The 23,050-nt window shown below is 44.8% G+C and overlaps 1 protein-coding gene across 1 annotated transcript; it reads right to left on the bottom strand.

Annotated features, from left to right (window-relative positions):
• Nucleotides 1–920: 920 nt before the first annotated feature.
• LOC138969489 (uncharacterized transporter YutK-like) lies at nt 921–21,758 on the bottom strand. Its single transcript, XM_070342291.1, has 12 exons — nt 21,414–21,758; nt 15,882–16,632; nt 15,336–15,512; nt 13,410–13,551; nt 11,839–12,030; nt 11,044–11,205; nt 10,164–10,289; nt 9,311–9,441; nt 8,925–9,093; nt 7,596–7,853; nt 5,541–5,721; nt 921–3,053 (listed from the first exon to the last, which is right to left on the bottom strand). The coding sequence occupies exons 2-12, from the start codon at nt 16,205–16,207 to the stop codon at nt 3,040–3,042; spliced, it is 1,878 nt and encodes a 625-aa protein (XP_070198392.1). The 5' UTR covers nt 16,208–16,632; nt 21,414–21,758; the 3' UTR covers nt 921–3,039.
• Nucleotides 21,759–23,050: the final 1,292 nt, after the last annotated feature.

The raw sequence follows: 23,050 nt of genomic DNA, 5'->3' as shown, positions 1-23,050 counted from the left end.
TGATGGACACACCGAGGTCTTCCTCACACGTATACACTGACATATACTTCAAATTGCCGTGGATTCGCTGTGTGTGTGTGTGTGTGTGTGCGCGCACGTGTGTGTATGTGTGTGTGTGTGTGTGTGTGTGTTTGTTCATCAATTTATTTGTTTATTTTAATTTTATTTTTTAATTCATTTTATTTATTTATGTTTACATTTTTGTTATTACCCTTATGAATTTGTCATACAGTCAGTCAGGTGTGGTTGTGTGTGTGTGTGTGTGTGTGTGTGTGTGTGTGTGTGTGTGTGTGTGTGTGTGTGTGTGTGTGTGTGTGTGTGTGTGTACCCATGTTTCCACAGGTTTGGTTGCCTAAATCACCATAAGGCAACCATCCACACGTGGATGGCAACCTAAACTCTGGATGGCAACCTAATTGTGTGGATGGTCGCTTCATTTAACACCGTTAAATTGACTTTTTTGACGGAAAGAATGTCATAACAATGTTAAACTCTGGATGGCAACCTAATTGTGTGGATGGTCGCTTCATTTAACACCGTTAAATTGATTTTTTTGACGGAAAGAATGTCATAACAATGTTCAAAATGACATTCTTTCCGTCCTCTATAGGCGACGAAATAGGTCAAATTTTGTGCATTTTTTAGTGCAAAATTCTTCGATGCCGGAGCGAGTACTGCACCCAGTGCTGTTGTAGTGCAAGTGCACTAGAAAGGCACTACACCCAGTGCCGCCTCTTAGGTAACCATCCACACTTTAGGTGTGTGTGTTTCCATCTATTTATTATTTATTTATTTTATTCATGTGTCCATTATTTTCTTATTACCCTCATGAATGTGTAATACACTTAGTGTTTGTTTGTACCCATACATCCTCTCACCGCTTCTCTCCCCTGTAATTTCTTTATTCAAGACATAAGACATAAGACATAAGACATAAGACTTTATTTCAACCATGTGCAGTACACTAGGGACATGTTTTGGCCAGAGTACAATCAATCAATCCATACACGCCCTTCCAAACATCGCTTGCAATCTCAGTCACACACACGCTCACGCACGCCCGCATACATTCCCCACACAAAACCCACAACAGCACACACGCGCAAGCATGCTCCTCCTTAACAAAACGTGTTTAACCATCAATTGTACATATGCGTAAGATAAACAGTATAGAAGTATCAGTAAGAATTATATATGTATCAGACATCAGTTATGACGACAATAACTAAAATCACAAGCCCAGTAGCTCAGTTGGTAGAGCACTGGACTTGTGATCGGAAGGTCGCAGGTTCGAATTCGGGCCGGGACGGACACGGGTCAACTTTATGTGCAGACCCAGAGACGGAAGCCATGTCCCACCCCCGTGTCATCACAATGGCACGTAAAAGACCTTGGTCATTCTGCCATAAGTGCAGGTGGCTGAATACACCTAAACACGCAGACACCTGGGTAGCCCGACTCCGTTGCTGCTAGCTTTCCACTGGGAGGAAGCGACCCGAATTTCCCAGCGATGGGACAATAAAGTAATGAAAATGAAAATGAAAATGAAAACCAAAACATTTATTACAATACTACACTGGGTAGGTGAACTTTAAGAAATAAGGTATTTAAAGGCTTGACGGCTGTGTCTCACAACAAAATACCAGGACATAAACCTTGAGTAAAAGCTCAATTTTAACTAAGAACGGCAGTTAGAGGACTTAAGGAGCCAGGACACGCACTGCACTTGGATAAAAACTGTCTCCCTTCTCTTTTTTGTTTTCCCTCCATCTTCTTTCCATTCTTTTCTCGTCCCTTGCTGCTTTTGCATTTTGCCTTCCCTTTCAGGGGCGGACGAGGGGGGGGGGGTTCTGGGGTTTAACCCCCCCCCCCCCCCCCCCCCAGCCAAAAAAATTGAGTTTCATTTTTTGGGGTATTAATCAGTGACAAAATCTGCTGCCTGAAACTGGTAATGATCATCCTCAGAATGCAACAGATAGGCACCATTTTGCATCCTTTGTTTCAAAATTGTCCGGGGGGGATGCCCCCGGACCCCCTTAGCAAGCAAGGCGCTTCGCGCCGTCGGCTCGGCGCTTCGCGCCTTCACACCCATATGTTCACAATATACTTTTGGAGCCCCCCTCCCCCCTAAAATGAACTGATCCGCCCCTGCCTTTCTTCCCTTTCTTCCCTTTGTGTTTGTCCTGAACAAGCTTCCATAACCGACAACGTGATATATTTTATTTTGCTGTCCTTGTATTGGTGAGTACAAGTTTTTTTTTATATATATATCTTTTTAACTTTGTTAGTTTCACCTTCAGTCATTTTGTTTGTTTGTTTGTTTGCTTAACGCCCAGCCGACCACGAAGGGCCATATCAGGGCGGTGCTGCTTTGACATATAACGTGCGCCACACACAAGACAGAAGTCGCAGCACAGGCTTCATGTCTCACCCAGTCACATTATTCTGACACCGGACCAACCAGTCCTAGCACTAACCCCATAATGACAGACGCCAGGCGGAGCAGCCACTAGATTGCTAATGTTAAAGTCCTAGGTATGACCCGGCCGGGGTTCGAACCCACGACCTCCCAATCACGGGGCGGACAGTCATTTTGTTGTTTAGATTAGTTTTCACATAGTATACTTATTTGCATGCCTATATATGTTTACATCCACGTGCATTTACTTTTATATTTGTAAGCACATCCCATTATATTTGTCGAAGCACATTGGTGTTACTGTCACCATGATGCAATCTTTTCTAGGACATTGTTACATTCGCTGATTTTGAATACATTCTCTTTCATTCTCAGAATAAGGGTAGTGGCAACATGCACGCAACTGAGGTAAATAAAAAAAACAATAAAAAAAAACCACAGTGTATAATTCTACATGGCAGCAGAATGAACAGTGGCCGCTCACAAAGAAGATTGTCATTCCACTATTCAGTGTCACTTGTAACATGATCCAAGTTGCCCTATCATGTTGAGAAGCGTTGTTGTGATCGTATGTGGGCTCTCCGCCACTTTGTAGTATCCCATCGTCTTCTTGGAGAGAATCACACCAACATACCTGTGGACCCCAAGTCGACACATATTACATGTTCCGTAAAAACTCTGCATACAGTCTGACATGATTATTTGGACATAATAATCCAAAAAGATGTTTTGTCTCTCTCTCTCTCTCTCTCTCTCTCTCTCTCTCTCTCTCTCTCTCTCTCTCCCTCTCTCTCTCTCTCTCAAAGACTCATTAATCGCTTTAAAGCAGATTGGGATAATGATATCCAGACGAGAGAGATACGTGTTCTATGCCAAGTTTAAAAGATCGTTTAAGATTGAGAATTATGTGGATTGTAGCCAGTTACGTTGCTTTAAAATTGCTTATGTCCAATTCAGATTTGGTATATCACCTATAAACTGTCACAGGATGAGGTACAAACGCGGTGTAACCCCTCAACAGTTATTATGTCCAGTATGTAAGACTGAAAACGAAGACGAAGAACATGTTTTATTGAACTGTACTGCATATGACGAGTTCAGAAGTGAGCTTTCTGTTTTTGCAGCCAATGACGATGTGGCAGCAATTATGAGTGCGGATGATGATAAGAATGTCATGGATGTGTCGAACTTTCTGTATAAAGTGTTCAAGAAAAGATCTCAATACATTAGTTAAGATGAACACCATTCAATCCTAAAAACACGGTATTTCACGTGTGGCATGTTTGTCTGCCTGTTCTGTTGTTTTGTTTTTCACTGTTTTATTGTTGCCTTTATTCGGCTCCACTGTGGACACATGTACTACGCTGAATTTCCCTCCCCCCATTTCCCCATTGAAATGAGCCTTGTGTTTATTCAATAAATGTTCAGAGTTCAGAGTTCAGAGTTCTCTCTCTCTCTCTCTCTCACTCTCTCTCTCTCTCTCGCTCTCTCTCTCTCTCTCTCTCTCTCTCTCTCTCTCTCTCTCTCTCTCTCTCTCTCTCTCTCTCTCTCTCTCTCTTTCTTTTATTTTTGGGTCGAATACGAACAAAACAATTATTTTGCCTGATACAACCTCCAACTCTCAAAGTAATCATTAACTTAACCAAGATGGTAATATCAATAGCTTTTTAGTAACGCTCATTGAATGCAAACAAAAACTAATGCTCCGCCAAGTCAAACTTCTACTCCCGCTATAAACATCAACACACACTGTGGCGAGAAGCTAGACAAGCGTGGGTGTTGACAGCGCAGGAGAAAGAGAAACTGACATGAAATATGCACAGAAAAGAAACATTTTGGATCACACACTAAACGGTCCCTCTTCGCCCTCCAAACTGTTGAGGCACCGCAAAACACACCAATGGAAGCAACGATATGCAGTAATGTTTTTTGTTTTGTTTTGAAACGTATGTTAAAAAACAAGTACTGACGATATGAACAGTGTGTTCCATGTCTCGAGAACCTAGGGGGTGATGCGAGATTGATTTAGCATCGATCGTATTCTCTGTTTTGTTCTCGGCCTACTCTTTAAAAACTATTCATATATAAAATCAAAAAACAAGAAAGGTAGGTTGTTGATATTTAAGGCATATATCTCAGTCAAAAGTACAGTATAAGATACGATAACATGAGAATACTTGAAGGACTGGGTGGCCGAGTGGTAACGCACTTGCGCTCGGAAGCGAGAGGTTGCGAGTTCGACCCTGTGTCAGGGCGTTAGCAATTTTCTTCCCCCTTTCCTAACCTAGGTGGTGGGTTCAAGTGCTAGTCTTTTGGATGAGACAAAAAACCGAGGTCCCTTCGTGCACACTACATTGGGGTGTGCACGTTAAAGATCCCACGATTGACAAAAGGGTCTTTCCTGGCAAAATTGTATAGGCATAGATAAGAAATGTCCACCAAAATACCCGTGTGACTTGGATTAATAGGCCGTGAAAAGTAGGATATGCGCCGAAATGGCTGCGATCTGCTGGTCGATGTGAATGCGTGATGTATTGTGTAAAAAATTCCATCTCACACGGCATAAATAGATCCCTGCGCCTTGAGTCCGAGTCTGGAGATACGCGCGCGATATGACTTCATATAAAAATTTAAAAAAAGAGCCACACCGCATTTAGTGTGTTCCATTATTATTATTATTATTTAAGTTATTATTATCATTATTATTATAGGTGTCTTAAAACTCAGTTCCTTTGACAGTCGGTTCTTTAAATCTTATAAAAAAAAAATCCGTTTCAAATGTCTTTTTAAAAGTTAAAAATCCTGTCCAGGGGTACGTCCCGCAGTTTTACTGACAAGGATCATATACTAAACGGTCCCTCTTCGCCCTCCAAACTGTTGAGGCACCGCAAAACACACATACTGACCATATGAATAAAAAGACAGTCCCGCCACTCACTACCACCATAAGTGCAGATGGCTGATAGTGATACCACCTAAACACGCATACACTTGTGTATCTCATCATATGCCATGAAGGCGTAAAACTCGAGTTATCATATAACCCATATCTCAGCCTGTAGGACATGAAGTATTCTCTCTCACTACCACCGCCACCACCACAAGCACACACAATACCCACCAGCAAAACAGCCGACCATGAAGTTGGCCAAGTTGCCTGCCATCAGAAGCGTGAAGGCCTGGGAAGTGAGCCATTTACGGCGGTGTGGGACCAGCGTGGTCATTATTCCCAGTGTTATGAACATGGACAGGATCCCAGAAAAGCCGCACAGTGCGTATGTTGCGATGGCCTCTGAGCGTCTCTGAAACAGCGTGGTGAGTGGAGGTTGAACAGTCAAATCTTTCGGCATCATTGCTTTAAAGTTGCGTAGTGTTTGACCGAGCATTAGGAGACTGTGTGTGCATATGCTACTATCACTACCTTTGAAATATTGGTATGGGTAATTGTAAGTATCGGATCATTTTTCCAAATGTGATGAAGACGCAGAGAGGATGCACAGAAACCCGCACGGCGCTTATGTCGCTTTTTCCTCAGACTGCTTGTAAAACATTAGTGTAGGAATTAGTCATTATACACAGGACGACAGGATGATGGAGAAACCGCACAGCGCGTCTGAAACAGTAGTCTGGGTATAACCGTTATTCATAGCATGACAGGATGGTGGAGAACCCGCACAGCGTGTCTGAAACAGTAGTCTGGGTATGACCGTTATTCATAGCATGACAGGATGGTGGAGAACCCGCACAGCGTGTCTGAAACAGTAGTCTGGGTATAACCGTTATTCATAGCATGACAGGATGGTGGAGAACCCGCACAGCGTGTCTGAAACAGTAGTCTGGGTATGACCGTTATTCATAGCATGACAGGATGGTGGAGAACCCGCACAGCGTGTCTGAAACAGTAGTCTGGGTATAACCGTTATTCATAGCATGACAGAATGATGGAGAACCCGCACAGCGTGTCTGAAACAGTAGTCTGGGTATAACCGTTATTCATAGCATGACAGGATGGTGGAGAACCCGCACAGCGTGTCTGAAACAGTAGTCTGGGTATAACCGTTATTCATAGCATGACAGGATGGTGGAGAACACGCACAGCGTGTCTGAAACAGTAGTCTGGGTATAACCGTTATTCATAGCATGACAGAATGATGGAGAACCCGCACAGCGTGTCTGAAACAGTAGTCTGGGTATAACCGTTATTCATTGCATGACATGATGGCGGAGAACCCGCACAGCGTGTCTGAAACAGTAGTCTGGGTATAACCGTTATTCATAGCATGACAGGATGGTGGAGAACCCGCACAGCGTGTCTGAAACAGTAGTCTGGGTATAACCGTTATTCATAGCATGACAGGATGGTGGAGAACCCGCACAGCGTGTCTGAAACAGTAGTCTGGGTATAACCGTTATTCATAGCATGACAGGATGGTGGAGAACCCGCACAGCGTGTCTGAAACAGTAGTCTGGGTATAACCGTTATTCATAGCATGACAGGATGGTGGAGAACCCGCACAGCGTGTCTGAAACAGTAGTCTGGGTATAACCGTTATTCATAGCATGACAGGATGGTGGAGAACCCGCACAGCGTGTCTGAAACAGTAGTCTGTGTATGACCGTTATTCATAGCATGACAGGATGTGGACCGCCTCTGAAACATTAGTTTTGGGATAGTTTGTATTAATCATTATTCCCAGTGAAATGAACACGGATATAAAGCTGGAAAAACAGCACAGCGCATCTGTTGCTATGACACTGGACATCCCCTAAAACATTAGTGTGGGTATGTTTGCGAGTATTGGTCATGATTCCTAACATGACAGATCGGTTAAGAAAATAATTAGCACACTCATAATTTTGGTATTAACCTCTCGCTGTCTGTAAAAAATTCCATTTCAAACGGCAGAAATTAATATGTAAAGCGCGGAGAGCACAGTTGTGGTTCGCGCAAGCTCCCCATAATAATAAATAATAATGCACCGCACACAGACTAAACAAAGCACAATAACCCGATTCAACCCCGTGTGAAGCTCACCGTCCTCCTGAGTGCATCTCAAACGGTCGCTCTTCCTTCAGTATGTGAAGTCACTTCCACGGGGGCAATTAGGGACTACGCCAAACAGAAAAATAAAATGACAAAATGATGACATTTGTAATTTCATGGTCAACGACTCACGGAAATATATCCTTCAATGAGCGTGACGTTCAACTGGTCCAGGATGATGTGGTCACCCACGTAGGTCACGGTTGCGTTGGGAATCATGGAGTACTGCTGGAACTGATGCCTGTTGCCCACCAGCTGGGCCATCTTGAGCAGAGCCACGAAGTTGGAGGAGGACAGCCGGAGGCCCATGAGCATCGCCACGTTACGACAGTCATCCAGGTCCACGCCCATCAGAAGAGCCAGAGGGTAGAACAGGTAGGATAGGACTTTCTGGCAAAAGAAATCATCATCTTTCGTTATAATCGTTAACAGGCAGGCTTGGTGTGCCGAAGAAATGTCTCCGTTTTTATGAAATATTTTAATGGACAATAAAGTGATGTTATTGTTATTGTTATTGTTATCATTATAACAATAACAATAATCATAAAAATAAGCAAAGGCTACAAAGCGCTAACCACAGAATAATTTCGTGCTCCCTGCGCTGTACAATAAAAAAAAACTCCGAATAACTATACGCAATTTCACCGTATACAATACGCAAAACACTTAATATATAAAACGTCTACATTCCAATATATGGAGAAAATAAGTCGCCTTCAAGAGATATAATGGACCAAAAATAGCCATGACATAGTTTAGTAAGAATAGTTTAGTTTTTCTCTCCAAATAAGACATTCACATTAAATGCAGTAGGTTAAACATGTCTTGTTTGTAAATGTCTTGTTGAGAGCTTCATGACCATTCCAAACACAATATTTTGATTGATATCACAACAACTGTAAAACGCTCTGATTGCGTAAAGTACGTAGCCTATCATATACTTCTTCTTCTTCTGCGTTTTTACCCCGCCATTAAGGCAGCCATACGCCGCTTTCGGAGGAAGAATGCTGGGTATTTTCGTGTTTCTATAACCTACCGAACTCTGACATGGGTTACAGGATCTTTTCCGTGCGCACTTGGTCTTGTGCTTGCGTGTACACACGAAGGGCGATAAGTCACTAGCAGGTCTGCACATACGTTGACCTGGGAGATCGAAAAAAATCTCCACACTTAACCCACCTGGCGGCCGCGGCCGGGATTCGAACCCTCGACCTTCCGATTAAGAAGCCGACGTCTTACCACCCCGCCACAGCGCCCGTCAAATATCATATACGGATTACAGGCAAGAACCAGCGAACGAGAGAGACAACAGCTGCAAATCGCCTTTTGACTCCAAGGAAGCTGGTTGCCTCCCATGTACACTCTATTCTCAGATTTTATATGGCTTTCAAGTGAAGATTTTTTTAATCCGATTTTTTTTTAACTGATCTATTCTTGCAGTGTTACGATCAGCCGACTGACCTCCATGGTGAGCTGCTGGATGCCCACCCTGTCCCCGAACCAGGTGCAGGTCTCATTGGCCCAAGCGATGAGGGCGAAGAAGGCGAACGCAACGACCACCACATTGGCCACAAGGCTGACCACACTGATAGCCCCTGCCTGCGCCGCTTCCAGGATCGAGGAGTACTGCCTGAAAAGGTGCATAACTTTTATGTTTTTTAGTGTGTGTATGTGCGTGCGTGCGTGCGTGCGTGCGTGCGTACGTGTGTGCGCGTGTGTGTGTGTGTGTGTGTGTGTGTGAGAGAGAGAGAGAGAGAGCGAGAGAGAGAGAGAGAGTGAGAGAGAGAGAGAGAGAGAGAGAGAGAGAGAGAGAGAGAGAGAGAGAGAGAGAGAGCTGATATACTCACATGTCAAGTGGAAGCTCCCCACCAAACGTGATTTTCTTGGCTTTGCGTGTTTCAGGAGCTATCAGCTTGCAGACTGCAAATGTTGCCGGCGCGCTGATCACCATAGCTGGCAGCATGAACTCTACAGGGATCTGAAATTACATCAAAGTTGAGTTTAAACAGTAGGGGAAGGGCTCCTAATATGGACCGGCTTCTAATATGGACCACCTCCTGTTCTGACAAACTAACGGCGCTAGAGCGCTAAAAACAATTTCATTCGCTGTATTCACCCTCTCTGGATAACTTGCACATGTCAAAACAGTTGCAGAAACACAAACCTCAAAACCGTTAGGCTTTTTCTCTTTTTTTCATTTTTGGCAGCGTTCACTCTAAATTTGCCGCCTAAAACGGACTCGTTTCTGTCCACAGCCAAAGCTTTTATCACACAAAAATTGCTATATATGACAGCTAAGACCTACAGCATAACGTAGGATAACAAGAATACTAGTACAGGAATGTCGTTTGGCTTCGGCGGTTGGAGCCAATTTTGCCGTCATTTTGACAGTGCTGCCGAACCTTTACCAGTCGGGAGAAACGTAACACGGAAGACTGTCTTAAACTTCGAAAATATGCCGAAACTTTAATGGCCAATTTTCCGTGTTTTTTTTAAAATCATTTTAGCAATACATCTGCATGATGTAAAGTAGAACTATCAAGTCCCATACTGATGTAGTGTTCGAAGCAAAAGCTGCACGCCATCATTAAATAATAACAGTGGATGCAGAATAGTTGCAGTCACAACAGACATGGGGAGCCATAGAGTTTGAAGGAGGATAATTCAGTGCATCCCCTTTCATTCATTTTAAAGACTTACCCCGAGCTGCGCCAAAATGGCGAGGAAAGCGCCCCCTATGGACGACAAACAGGCCGAGGTCAAGGCGAATAACTCTGAGTGCGTCAGTTTACCCAAATATGGACGCAACGCCAGCATAGCAGAAGCCTGAAAAACAATCACAGAATCTATTCTAGTTCATTTATTCATTTATTGGGTGTCAGTTTCTCGTTTTCAATTCAGAAAGAATGCCAGGAAAATGTAACAGAGTGCACATATCCCACTTGGGGGTGCAGACAGTCAAACAGGAGTCAATTTAGGCCAAGTAAAGGTGAAAGCTTATAATAAACAAATCGTCGCTAAGCACAAAGGTTTGCAAAAGCATTAGAGAAATACACTGCAAACTGACTTTGTCAACGACAGCTCTTCAGAAAATACTTAAGCCCATATCATTGTAAGCAAGCAAACATCTGCTGATCGGGGTGCTGTAGTGACGGGTGGGGTGAAGGGGAGGGGGGGGAGGGGCTTGGGTAACCGTGCCACCCTGCCAAACAAAGTGTTGTTAAGGGCTAAGGGAAATGTTTTAAATGATGACCGAATCGAGCTGAAGTGAGAAAACCTCAATGGGCTTGTAACACAGCTTGGGGAGGGGAGGGAAGGGGATTGGAGGGAGTGGGGTTGGCGATGGTTGAAGCTGATCTTGAAGTATAAACGAATGGCACAACTTGCAAGTAGTAAATCATCCCCACCACCACTATCAGCTACACACAAATTGAAACAAAATTGCAAGCGACAGTCATCAGAACAATCAACATTAACTGTATGGTTCTGGTCACATCTTCTAAAAATGGAGTCATCTAAAAGAAAATTAAAAACAAATCTATCAATCAGTATCTACAAGAATATGACAGCCGAAACTCACCCCTTCCATGAAAATGGATGCTGCCACGCCCGTGGACTCGATGGCGGAGGTACCCAGCACAAAGCGCAAGGAGTTGCCGATAGCCTTGACCAGGAACTGCATGGCGCCCAGGTAGTACAGCATGGCCAGGGCAGAGTTGGTCAGAAACACGATGGGCAGAGCCTGATACACACAAACCGAGAAATCTGACTCATGCACAAATGGGTGTAAAACACTATGAGGCGGAAGCCCAGAAACCAAGTCATGACACCAGTACAGGACTGGCCTAGACAGTTCTGAGACATCCTGCTTGCCGCCGCGCGCGCAGAGAAAATGTTTCCCTCTTTAGCTTCACTGCGCTGGCTGCAAAACCCCTCACGATGAGGTGCTTTCAGACAGGCCAGGCACTGGCTGTGTAGAGATCTATTTGCGGAGCCAGAAAGACAAACTAAGTCATCATGCCAATGTTAGACTCGCGAAGCCAAGATAACAGAAATGTCAAAGTGACTGAATATTCACACTGACCTTCCCTAAAAGGCGTGGTTATCATTCGAATTAAGTGACAACAGAATGACAGAAAAATGCTGAAGATTGGAAAGGATTTGAATATAAATTACCTTCTATCAAAATAATCTTGTGACACACAAGAAAGGTAAGCTTTTAGAACGTTTAACTTTAGACAAAACAAGGCAAAACGGATCTTTTTTGCTCCATAATTATCCAAGTGCAAAAATATCTAATTGTGTCGAAAAATTAAACGTTGTGAATACCTAGCTTTCTTGTTTTTTTATTCATGATAACCGAAAAAAAACTCACCCCAAAGATCATGTAGTGATCGTAGTACTTCTCTCCGAACATGAGTTGAGAAGCTGGCTTTGAGTTGGCAAAGAACTCATCCAGCCTGGATTGCACCCACAGCACGGCGTTCTTCCCTCCCTGCCATCTCATCACCAGCACGGCCAGGATGAACTGCATGCCCACACTCCAGTAGATCGTGTGCCAGTTCACCTGAAGCAAATGAAACTGGAGCTTAGTGGCCTTGGGTGTGCACGTTAAAGATCCCACGATTGACAAAAGGGTCTTTTCTGGCAAAATTGCTTAGGCACAGTTAATAATTGTCTACCTATACCCGTGTGACTTGGAATAATAGGCCGTGAAAGGTAAATATGCGCCGAAATGGCTGCAATCTACTGGCCGTATAAAATATTCATCTCACACGGCATCACTGCAGAGCGCGCGCCTAGAACTGTACCCACGGAATATGCGCGATATAAGACTCATTGATTGATTGATTGATTGATTGTCTAGCCTAGCGGAGTCACTGTACAGAATTGAATTATGGAAAATTTAGGCTGAAGTGGTCTTCATATTTTACCCTTGTGGAACATCACTTATTATAATTATCATAATTGATTGTATGTTGTATTGAATATGTTTTTATCCGTCATATCCACTCTATCATTATCTGACTTCTGTGCATCGCCTGACAAATTGTAAAATTGCCTGAATAAAACATCTTTGAAGAAAAATTAAGCGGAGTCGACTCTGCGAAAACTACTCACCGAAGCTCACTGCACGAAGCTTTAATTGACACTACATTTCGGGAAAAAAAGCTTCGCCAAGTCAACTTCGGGTTCAATCAAGGAAGAACTTATGACAACGTGTACGAATTTTGCTCCACCCATAACCACTTTTAGCTCCGAGTTAAGTCACTGGATGTGAAATAGAAATATGAACGCTACGAATATGAAATCCTAAATTGACCTCGTGTATCTTAAAATACATCTTTAATTTTGTATGGTAAGATTATGCAATAATTTGCTTAAGATCACGGGACTCCCCAAACGTTGGCTGACTTGATATCGCCGTCATTAAAGATAGCCTATCTGTTCTTCATTTCAACTTAAACGATCACGTGCATTACATCTTATGGGGTCCTGATTTGGCCTATATGGTCCGCTGGACCCAAAAAGCAACTACTAACCAACTAACTAACTAATTATATCATATCTGGATTAAGAGAACTTTTTAACTTGGACGCGTACAAAGTACCAAGACCTCGGGTACTTCTTGTACACAGTGAAAAGGTATTATTAAATCATGTTCCTAACCGGTACCAGTGTCAATCTTCCAAGTGACTTCAATCACAGATTCCCTCTCTGCACGGGCAGCAATCAGGCTGTTGATTTATGATATGTGTCCAAGTGTAAGTGTGATCTTACTCCTTGAACAAAACAAACTTGGACAGATCTTATGTGGCGTACATGCTCGTTTACAATAGCCTCAGAAAGGTACATATGGTCTTCGACCCCAACAAGTTTTCTTACGACCTATTCAATTGAACAAGGTGCTATGTTTTCTACTCACTCTAGTAATCGCAATCTGACCTTTGCTGGCGCCGAAGAGAAGAGGAAACAGATGAGAAGAAAGACGAAGATGCCGGGCAGAGAGCGAAGCTTGTCAGCATCCTTGATGGCCACGTCCACAATCACATAGGCCATGAAGGCTCCCACCCCGCCGTACAGCAACCTGTGGCATACACAGAACACAGTGAAACACAGCCCATGAAGGCTCCCATTCCGCCGTACAGCAACCTGTGTGTCATACCCAGAACACAGTGACACACAGACTATGAAGGCTCCCACCCCGACGTACAGCAACCTGTGTCATACACAGGACACAGTGACACACAGGCCATGAAGGCTCCCACCCCGCCGTACAGCAACCTGTGTCAAACACAGAACAGTGACACACAGGCCATGAAGGCTCCCACCCCGCCGTACAGCAACCTGTGTCATACACAGAACACAGTGACACACAGGCCATGAAGGCTCCCATCCCGCCGTACAGCAACCTGTGTGTCATACACAGAACACAGTGACACACAGGTCATGAAGGCTCATTAACCGCCGTACAGCAACCTATGTCATACACAGAACAGTGACACACAGGCCATGAAGGCTCCCACCTCGCTGTACAGCAACCTGTGTCATACACAGAACAGTGACACACAGGCCATGAAGGCTCCCACCTCGCCGTACAGCAACCTGTGTCATACACAGAACAGTGACACACAGCCCATGAAGGCTCCCATCCCGCCGTACAGCAACCTGTGTGTCATACACAGAACACAGTGACACACAGGCCATGAAGGCTCCCACCCCGCCGTACAGCAACCTGTGTCATACACAGAACACAGTGACACACAGGCCATGAAGGCTCCCACCCCGCCGTACAGCAACCTGTGTCATACACAGAACACAGTGACACACAGGCCATGAAGGCTCCCACCTCGCTGTACAGCAACCTGTGTCATACACAGAACACAGTGACACACAGGCCATGAAGGCCCCCACCCCGCCGTACAGCAACCTGTGTCATACACAGAACACAGTGACACACAGGCCATGAAGGCTCCCACCCCGCCGTACAACAACCTGTGTCATACACAGAACACAGTGACACACAGGCCATGAAGGCTCCCACCCCGCCGTACAACAACCTGTGTCATACACAGAACACAGTGACACACAGGCCATGAAGGCTCCCACCCCGCCGTACAGCAACCTGTGTCATACACAGAACACAGTGACACACAGGCCATGAAGGCTCCCACCCCGCCGTACAGCAACCTGTGTCATACACAGAACACAGTGACACACAGGCCATGAAGGCTCCCATCCCGCCGTACAGCAACCTGTGTCATACACAGAACACAGTGACACACAGGCCATGAAGGCTCCCACCCCGCCGTACAGCAACCTGTGTCATACACAGAACACATTGACACACAGACCATGAAGGCTCCCACCCTGCTGTACAACAACCTGTGTCATACACAGAACACAGTGACACACAGGCCATGAAGGCTCCCACCCCGCCGTACAGCAACCTGTGTGTCATACACAGAACACAGTGACACACAGGCCATGAAGGCTCCCACCCCAGCATACAGCTATGAAGAGAGAGGCGGGGAGATAAAGAAAGAGGGGGAGGGGGGTGAATAGAAACAAAGAAGAAAGATACAATGACCGATCTTCTAAATATTGATTGTGCATTTGCTGTAGACGTGCTACGAACATTTCCTTCTACATGTTGGGGCATATTCAGATTTAACGTTATTTTTTTAAATTTTATATTTATAAGAAAACGTGTCAAAAAAAGCATTCCTGAGTAAACGAAAACCTCAGCACAAAAGGCGACAGGAAATCGAGATGGGGGTGGAGGAGGTGGAGATGCGGTGTTCGGGAGTAGGAGGGGGAGGGGGCGCAGAGCAGAATGAGGGGGGGGGGCAGTGTAGGAGTTCAACTGACCATTTTGTAAAGAAGCGCACCGTGTGGACTCTGCGGGCAGCTGCAGGTGATTTCTCCCCCTTCCACCAGCGTGCCAGGCTCGTCCGTCCAACAAGCTTGCAGACCTGGTGACGTACAGCGATCATCACGCCAAGTATTGTACACACCAGCAGACGGATTGATGACTCATCGCCGAATCTGGACCACATCAAAGAATGTTAGACCAACATTTCAAGAAATTTGATTAAAACAAAAATGCGGTCGCCCCAGTGTGGCCTCAGCATTTTTAAATGTCGGATATGACATCATCCATGGCGATAATGGGGAAAAAAATGGAAATCAACAACTTTTGGGGGATATACAAACACGCAACACATTCACGCACACACACACACACACACACACACACACACACACACACACACACACACACACACACACATAGAGATCAGGAAGTCTGCCTGTCGGGTGTGGAAACTAGGCTGATATCGGACCCTACCGCTACGCTGAAAATACGATAGCTGTTACAATCGAAAAGTATTGACAGATAAAGGTACAAAGTCTCACCTGTAATACATGGCGTAGATGAAGTAGGCGAAGTAGAGGAGGACGCAGACGATGGCCAAGAAGTGACCGCCGAACCTGTCGTTGACGGCATTGGTCACCCTGCTGACCCCTCGTTGCAGGCGGATGACCACGCGGTTCACACAGGCCGCCTCGCGCATCTTCTCATCATCGTCGTCGTCGCTGCTGTCGTAGAAGCTGTCGTTGTCGTCGTCTGGCGCCAGATGGTTCTCGAACAGAATGGCCGTTTCTTTCTCCTTGTCTGGTGGCGTATTAAGAGGGTCCGTGTCCTTGCTGTTGTTGTTGTTGTGCTTATGGTTCGATTCCATGGTGGTTGTTAAACTGTGTGCTTTTATACCGACAAGACAGCAATGGCTCTAAAGCACCCGGTGCTGTTTTTAAACAGCTGTGCGCCAGAATGTAAGATATGAACGAAGAGTTTGGAGGCACAACACCTAGCTACAGTATCGACTTTCACTCAGTTGGCCCTAGTTAGTTATGTGTTAGTTGACACCCATAGGAATTAGCCGGCTCATGTTTCACGGTGTAATACTGTGGGCCTACCTTCAACACAGGACTGCTTGCTTTAACACACGTAGTTCTGTCGTCGTCAACTTGTGTTCATAATCTGCTGTTGTCTCGAAAATATCAAACGGGTTTGTTTGTGGTGGACGGATGATCGAGGTGACGGTACTCACATTCTATTCTGGTATTTTCTGCTATTTTTTCGTCGTCCGCTACGCTTGAATGCTGTCTGCAACGGGGAAAAAAGCAGGAAAAACTGAGTAGGCCTACAAAGATGGGACAAAAGTGATAAAATACCTAGATGTTTTATTTCGTCATAAACCTTCATAACGCCTTTTTCTCTCAAATGATGCATGGACATGGTAAGAAGCAGAAAGAACTGAGCACACAGACAGGCTAAAAATGATTAGATACCGAAACTACATCATTAATTGTCAGTCGTTAAAGCGTTTATCAAAAGTTTTATTCACAGTCACATTTTTGAAAGCTAAATGCTGTCCTTATTTGAGCCCGAAGTAGACTTCGCGAAGTCTTTTTACCGAAAATTCAGCGCCAAAGCTTCGTGCAGCGAGATTAGTGAAGTCTTTTTACCGAAAATTCAGCGCCAAAGCTTCGTGCAGCGAGCTTCGTAAAGTCTTTTTACCGAAAATTCAGCGCCAAAGCTTCGTGCAGCGAGCTTCGTTAAGTCTTTTTACCAAAAATTCAGCGCCAAAGCTTCGTGCAGCGAGATTAGTGAAGTCTTTTTACCGAAAATTCAGCGCCAAAGCTTCGTGCAGCGAGATTAGTGAAGTCTTTTTACCGAAAATTCAGCGCCAAAGCTTCGTGCAGCGAGCTTCGTTAAGTCTTTTTACCGAAAATTCAGCGCCAAAGCTTCGTGCAGCGAGATTAGTGAAGTCTTTTTACCGAAAATTCAGCGCCAAAGCTTCGTGCAGCGAGATTCGTCAAGTCTTTTTACCGAAAATTCAGCGCCAAAGCTTCGTGCAGCGAGATTAGTGAAGTCTTTTTACCGAAAATTCAGCGCCAAAGCTTCGTGCAGCGAGATTCGTAAAGTCTTTTTACCGAAAATTCAGCGCCAAAGCTTCGTGCAGCGAGATTCGTAAAGTCTTTTTACCGAAAATTCAGCGCCAAAGCTTCGTGCAGCGAGATTCGTCAAGTCTTTTCACCGAAAATTCAGCGCCAAAGCTTCGTGCAGCGAGATTCGTAAAGTCGACTTCGCCCCATTAATATCAGGCTTAGCAAAATAAATATTCGCGTCAAAAGTCAGGCGTAAACATATTTGTGTCCGATGTTTGCTTATCTGCTCAACTACTGAGCATTTTGAACTCTAAGACTTTAAACCTGCAAAGGAAAGTACACGTACGCTACTAGGGTTGCCTGCTGAAAGATTGTATCTGAAGCTTCGTTAAACTTTGCATATTGACTTATCGTGACCTAACATTGATTCCATTGTAAAGAATAATGCAAACTCCATTACGTTCAAGCAGACGAGAAGAGATCAAATAAATGCGCATAATGCGTTTGCTGGTTTTGTCCGCTCTCTTGAGAACACGAAGGAACTTTGACTAAAAGCGTCAGTGGAACATTATAAGTAATGGTCTGTAAGGGTACGAGAACTTCAACTTACCAAGGACAAGTCTGAAACTCACAAGTCTGTGTCACTGTGCATGAAACCACGATCTTTGATTGCGTTTACACGTGTTTGTGGAAATATGATCGATTGTGTTCCCGTATCGAGGAACTTCAGTACGCTAGGTTGCGGTACACGTTTTGATCTGACACACCGGATTGTTGTGTAAGGCCTAAAAAAAAAATAGGTGTGGTTACGGTAACCCGACCTACCCTATTTTTAGGGGCCGACCCTATAACTTTTTATTACATTTGTAAAAAAAAAAAAAACCCACAAAAACCAAGAAAACGAGTGCAGAAAACGCAATGAAAGCGAAAGCGCCCGAGTCGCACACTTATTTCCATGTCAAGTAGGTTTAATTTGTACACATTAGAAAAAAAAGTTAAAAAAAAAAGAAGTGATTGCCTACCTTCCTACCCTATTTTTTTTGGCTATGTTACCGTAACCACACCTATTTTTTTTGTTTTGGCCTAAACACTACAACCAAGCTACTCTATTTCTGACAAATTGGTTTAGCCGTCTCGAGTATCACACATGTCTCCAGTTGGACGGTAAGCCATTTGTCCTATGGACTTAACGTCCCCCGTCCCCCTTCTGAGTTCACACCTTAGGCGGTACCCGTCTCCATACGGTGGGAGTAGAGGGTGGCTCTATTACCTTTGAACGTTTGATTCAATTCGACCTTCGCCATGTCTTCCAAACCTTCCTTTTTTGTTTGTACTAAATGACAACTTGACTCTGTGAGCACCTGCCGTGGTGATTTTGTTCCCGTACGGACGTTCACTGTTATTCAATAGCGTTTAACTTTATGGGCAATATTACTCACATTGTTATTGAACTTCTTCTTCTTCTTCTTCTTCTTCTTCTTCTTCTTCTTCTTCTTCTTCTTCTTCTTCTTCTTCTCCTTCTTCTTCTTCTTCGTTCATGGGCTGAAACTCCCACGTACACTCATGATTTTTGCCCGAGTGGGTTTTTACGTGTATGACCGTTTTCACCCCGCCATTCAGGCAGCCATACGCCACTTTCGGGGGATGCATGCTGGGTATTTTCGTGTTTCTATAACCCACCGAACTCTGACATGGGTTACAGGATCCTTTCCGTGCGCACTTGGTCTTGTGCTTGCGTGTACACACGAAGGGGGATAAGGCAGTAGCAGGTCTGCATATTAGTTGACCATGGGCGATCGGAAAAATCTCAACCCTTAACTCACCATGCGGCCGCGGCCGGGATTTGAACTCACGACCCGATGTCTTATTCACTAGGCCACCGCGCCCGTCTTGTTATTGATCGATCATTAGAAAGGAGGATTTTGTGTATCTTCTTGGTGTGAAGGTGGCCATTTCTGTAGAGCATTAAAACTACTCCATTGTTGCTTCGCTACTAAAAGTAAAAAGCCCAGAACAATAAGTGCAAACCACTGATACGGCTTTCGAAAACCCCAATGAAAGATCACTTATTTCACAGCGTGCATGTACGTGATCATGTCTAAACGGCTCTTGAAATTATTTACTCATGCAATTTGAGATCTCGCTACTGACTTCGTCTAAATTAGCCGCTCGGTGTCTTTAAACACAAATGCCTGCTATACTGAGTTTCTTTCGAACAAGAACCATTCAAAGATGTCTGTTCATCTGAAAAATCGATTGCGTACCCCTCCCCCCCCCCCCCCCCCCCCAATTTATTTTTATTTTGTGTGTGCATGTGTGCTGAATTAAGTTTGTAAGTTGTCAAAAAATTGAAAGCACAACAAAAATGAAGTAACACAGACACACAGAGGCGCACACACACAGACACAGAGGCGCGCACACACACACACACACACACACACACACACACACACACACAGAGGCGCGCACACACACACACACACACGCATACACACACACACACAGAGGCGCGCACACACACACAGAGGCGCGCGCACACGCACACACACACACACACATACACACACACACATACATACACACACACACACACAGAGGCGCACACACACATACATACATACATACATTCATACACACACACACACACACACACACACACACGTCCGCACGCACGCACCCGCCCCCCCACCCCACCCACCCTTACACACACACACACACACACACACACACACACACACACATACAATGTGGCAGCCCCGCCGACGATTTTTGGGATGTACGTTCTCCCAATGAAAACTGGATACTCTTACTCGACGCAAAAGCCTTGACTGACCCACAATGATTTACAAGGAAATGAATGTTTCTTTAAAGGCTCATAAAGCACTTTTCATAACTCAATCCAAACAACGCACAGTAAAGGGCGCCCTCGGTACAATGGTATGTTTGCCAAACTGAGCTGGCTTTGTAAATCCGGCTAAATACACGCGGGCTGCGAGACTTTTGGCAAAAAGACACACCTGCATGTAGCACGTTGAAACCGTCCTATAATATAGTTGATTTATGATTTATAGAGCCGACCTCGTGCGTGTTCCTTGTGTGCGTGCGTGTGTGCGTGTGTGTGTGTGTGTGTGTGTGTGTGTGTGTGTGTGTATGTGTGTGTGTGTGCTTGCGTGCTTGCGTCCGTGCACATGTCTGTCTGTCTGTCTGTCTCATATATTTATGTTTCTGTGTCAGGATAAGGCAGAACAATCCCTGGCAGAACTTTCTTTAGACTTACGATTTGTATTGCTAGCATTCGTTGAATTATAAACTACTAACATAGCTTTTCAACTCTCTTCAAGTATTTAAAATGAGCTGTTCTCATCCCTAAAGTTTTGAAATCATAGATAACCAGCTTTTTTTCTACATTTACTGGCACAGAACCAAAACGACTGACGCGACTCATAATTGATATTTAAGTTTTTCTATTTACGTTGAGCTGGTGCTTTTCCCCCTTCATTCAGTATTTTCGGGGCGCCGTAAGTGTCACTATCTTTTCATCTTACTTTGCACATCGTTATATACCTGCGGTTTTCAAAAAGCGGCCGTCTTTTCAATACGCGTGAATATTGTTAACACGGGCAAACGCGGGTTTTGCGCTGCGTATAACATCCGTTCTTCTTTGTCAATATACTCCATACAGCCCAAACGAATTTGTTAAGAATGTGGACGACGACGATGATGATGATGATAATGATGATTATTATGACGATGAAAAGGAGGAGGAGGAGCAGGAGGAGAAGAAGGTGGAGCAGGATGAAGAGGAGAAGGAGGAGGAGGAAGTCGATGATGCCAACATGTTCTGCTCTGCAGAAATCATGTATTTTCTGTCACAGTCTACGTCACACATTTTACATGATTTTAACGATGGCGATGCCCCCGCCGACGACGATGACGATAATGATGTGAATGTCATGTTTGTTTTAATAGTGGAAAAAAATCAATAAGGCCACTTACCGTACTTTTACAGTCAGCATTAGTCCTATTAACAGCAAACAAAATCAAAGAAGGCAAGTAAGAAGAACATCCCCGGAAAAGTTGACACTTGTGTCTTCCCTTCCGTCAAGTTGCGCACTATCACGGTTCACTTAGGATCGTTGGAATACACCCCACGGTGGGTACGGCGCTCAAAGTTGTAGCCAGCCCACTCTGTTTAATCCTTCGAGTATGTCGCCGTCCCAGCCTTGTAATGGAAACTCCGGTTGTACCTATCTCCATGGCTCATTTGCATAGCGTATTCTCTGTGTCTCAAAGTGGAACTCGGATCACTTACTGTGGAATCCCCATACCTGCCGATTACCGGCGTACACATAGAGAGAAATAAAGGTTACAAAACTAAGACGTGCAGTGTGAGGTGAGAAACTGCACTCAAAGGAAAGGGTGAGCATGCGTGTGAGTGCGCATTTCTGTGTTGGTACCAGTGTTGGTGTTTGTGTTTGTGAGCGTGTGTGTGTGTATGTATGTGTGTGTGCGTGTGTGCTTGCGTGTGTGCGTGTGTGCGTGCGCGTCTGTGTGTATGTATGTGTGTGTGTGTGTGTGTGTGTATGCGCGCGCCAATGACAGTGTGTGTGTGTGCCAGTGTGTGTGTGTGTGTGTGTGTGTGCGTCTGCGTCTGCGTGTGTGTGTTGGGGGGAGGGGTCGAGTGTATGGTTGTATTTGTGTGTGTGCCATGATTGTGTGTCTTTCTGTCTGTCTGTCTGTCTGTCTGTCTGTCTGTCTGTCCGTCTGTCTGTGTCTGTGTGTGCCAAAGACAATGTGCCTTTGCGCTTAACAGTGTGAGTTTTTATATGGGTGCCTGAGTGTTTTCGCGAGTACATGTCAGGGGCGGATCAGTTGCTTTGTAAGGGGGGGTGCACTTTGAATCGAAAGTGAATGTGATGGGCGCGAAGCGCCCGAATTTGCTAGGGGGGTTCGGGGGCATGCCCCCCCCGGAAATTTTTTTGACCCAAAGAAGCGAAATGGTGCCATCTGGTGCCATTTGAACTTAGAAATGGTCATAGAATCAGCTTTCCAATTTTTTTTCTTTTTTGCTGGAGGGGGGGTGCACCTGCACCCTGTGCACCCCCCCCCTCGTCCGCCCCTGCATGTGCAAGTATGTGTTTGGGGCAGCTAGTACATCCACACTTGTACTAAGGCTCCCGAAACCTGTACCCGTGGAGGAATTCGGTCTCGCAGACCCACCAACACCTGCCAGGGCATGGGGGGGGGGGGGGGTAGTGGAGCAGGAGGGGGGTTGGTCACGGATGGACGGCTACCGGTGTCAACGGGTGGCTGCAGTCAGGAAAGGTTCCAACACAATGGGCTGTAGGCGAAATTATTCCATTGTACAAAAATAAAGGCTCCCAAGCTGACCCCACAAATTATAGAGGAATTACTATACTCAGTTGTTTCGGAAAACTTTTCAGTGCAATTTTAAATGCTAGGTTATCAAACTTTTTGGAGAGTAATAATAAATTAGGTCAAGAACAAACAGGTTTCCGCACAGGTTTTTCAACACTAGACCATGTTTTTACTTTGCATTGTATATTAAATTTTTTTCTCAACAAAAAGAAGCGACTGTTTTGTGCATTTGTAGACTATGAAAAAGCGTTTGA

The sequence above is a fragment of the Littorina saxatilis genome, linkage group LG6 (assembly GCF_037325665.1).
Source record: "Littorina saxatilis isolate snail1 linkage group LG6, US_GU_Lsax_2.0, whole genome shotgun sequence".
Classification (NCBI taxonomy): Eukaryota; Metazoa; Mollusca; class Gastropoda; order Littorinimorpha; family Littorinidae; genus Littorina; species Littorina saxatilis.
This window is presented reverse-complemented; position numbering and strand designations above follow the sequence as displayed.

Excerpts from the sequence above, each read along its gene's own strand:
- LOC138969489 (XM_070342291.1), bottom strand. The coding sequence starts at position 16,207 with ATGGAATCGAACCATAAGCACAACAACAACAACAGCAAGGACACGGAC. Across the intron at positions 15,513-15,881 it reads ATCTACGCCATGTATTACAG|ATTCGGCGATGAGTCATCAA; the intron begins GTGAGACTTTGT and ends GATGTGGTCCAG. Across the intron at positions 5,722-7,595 it reads TCATTGAAGGATATATTTCC|AGACGCTCAGAGGCCATCGC; the intron begins GTGAGTCGTTGA and ends ACGCTGTTTCAG.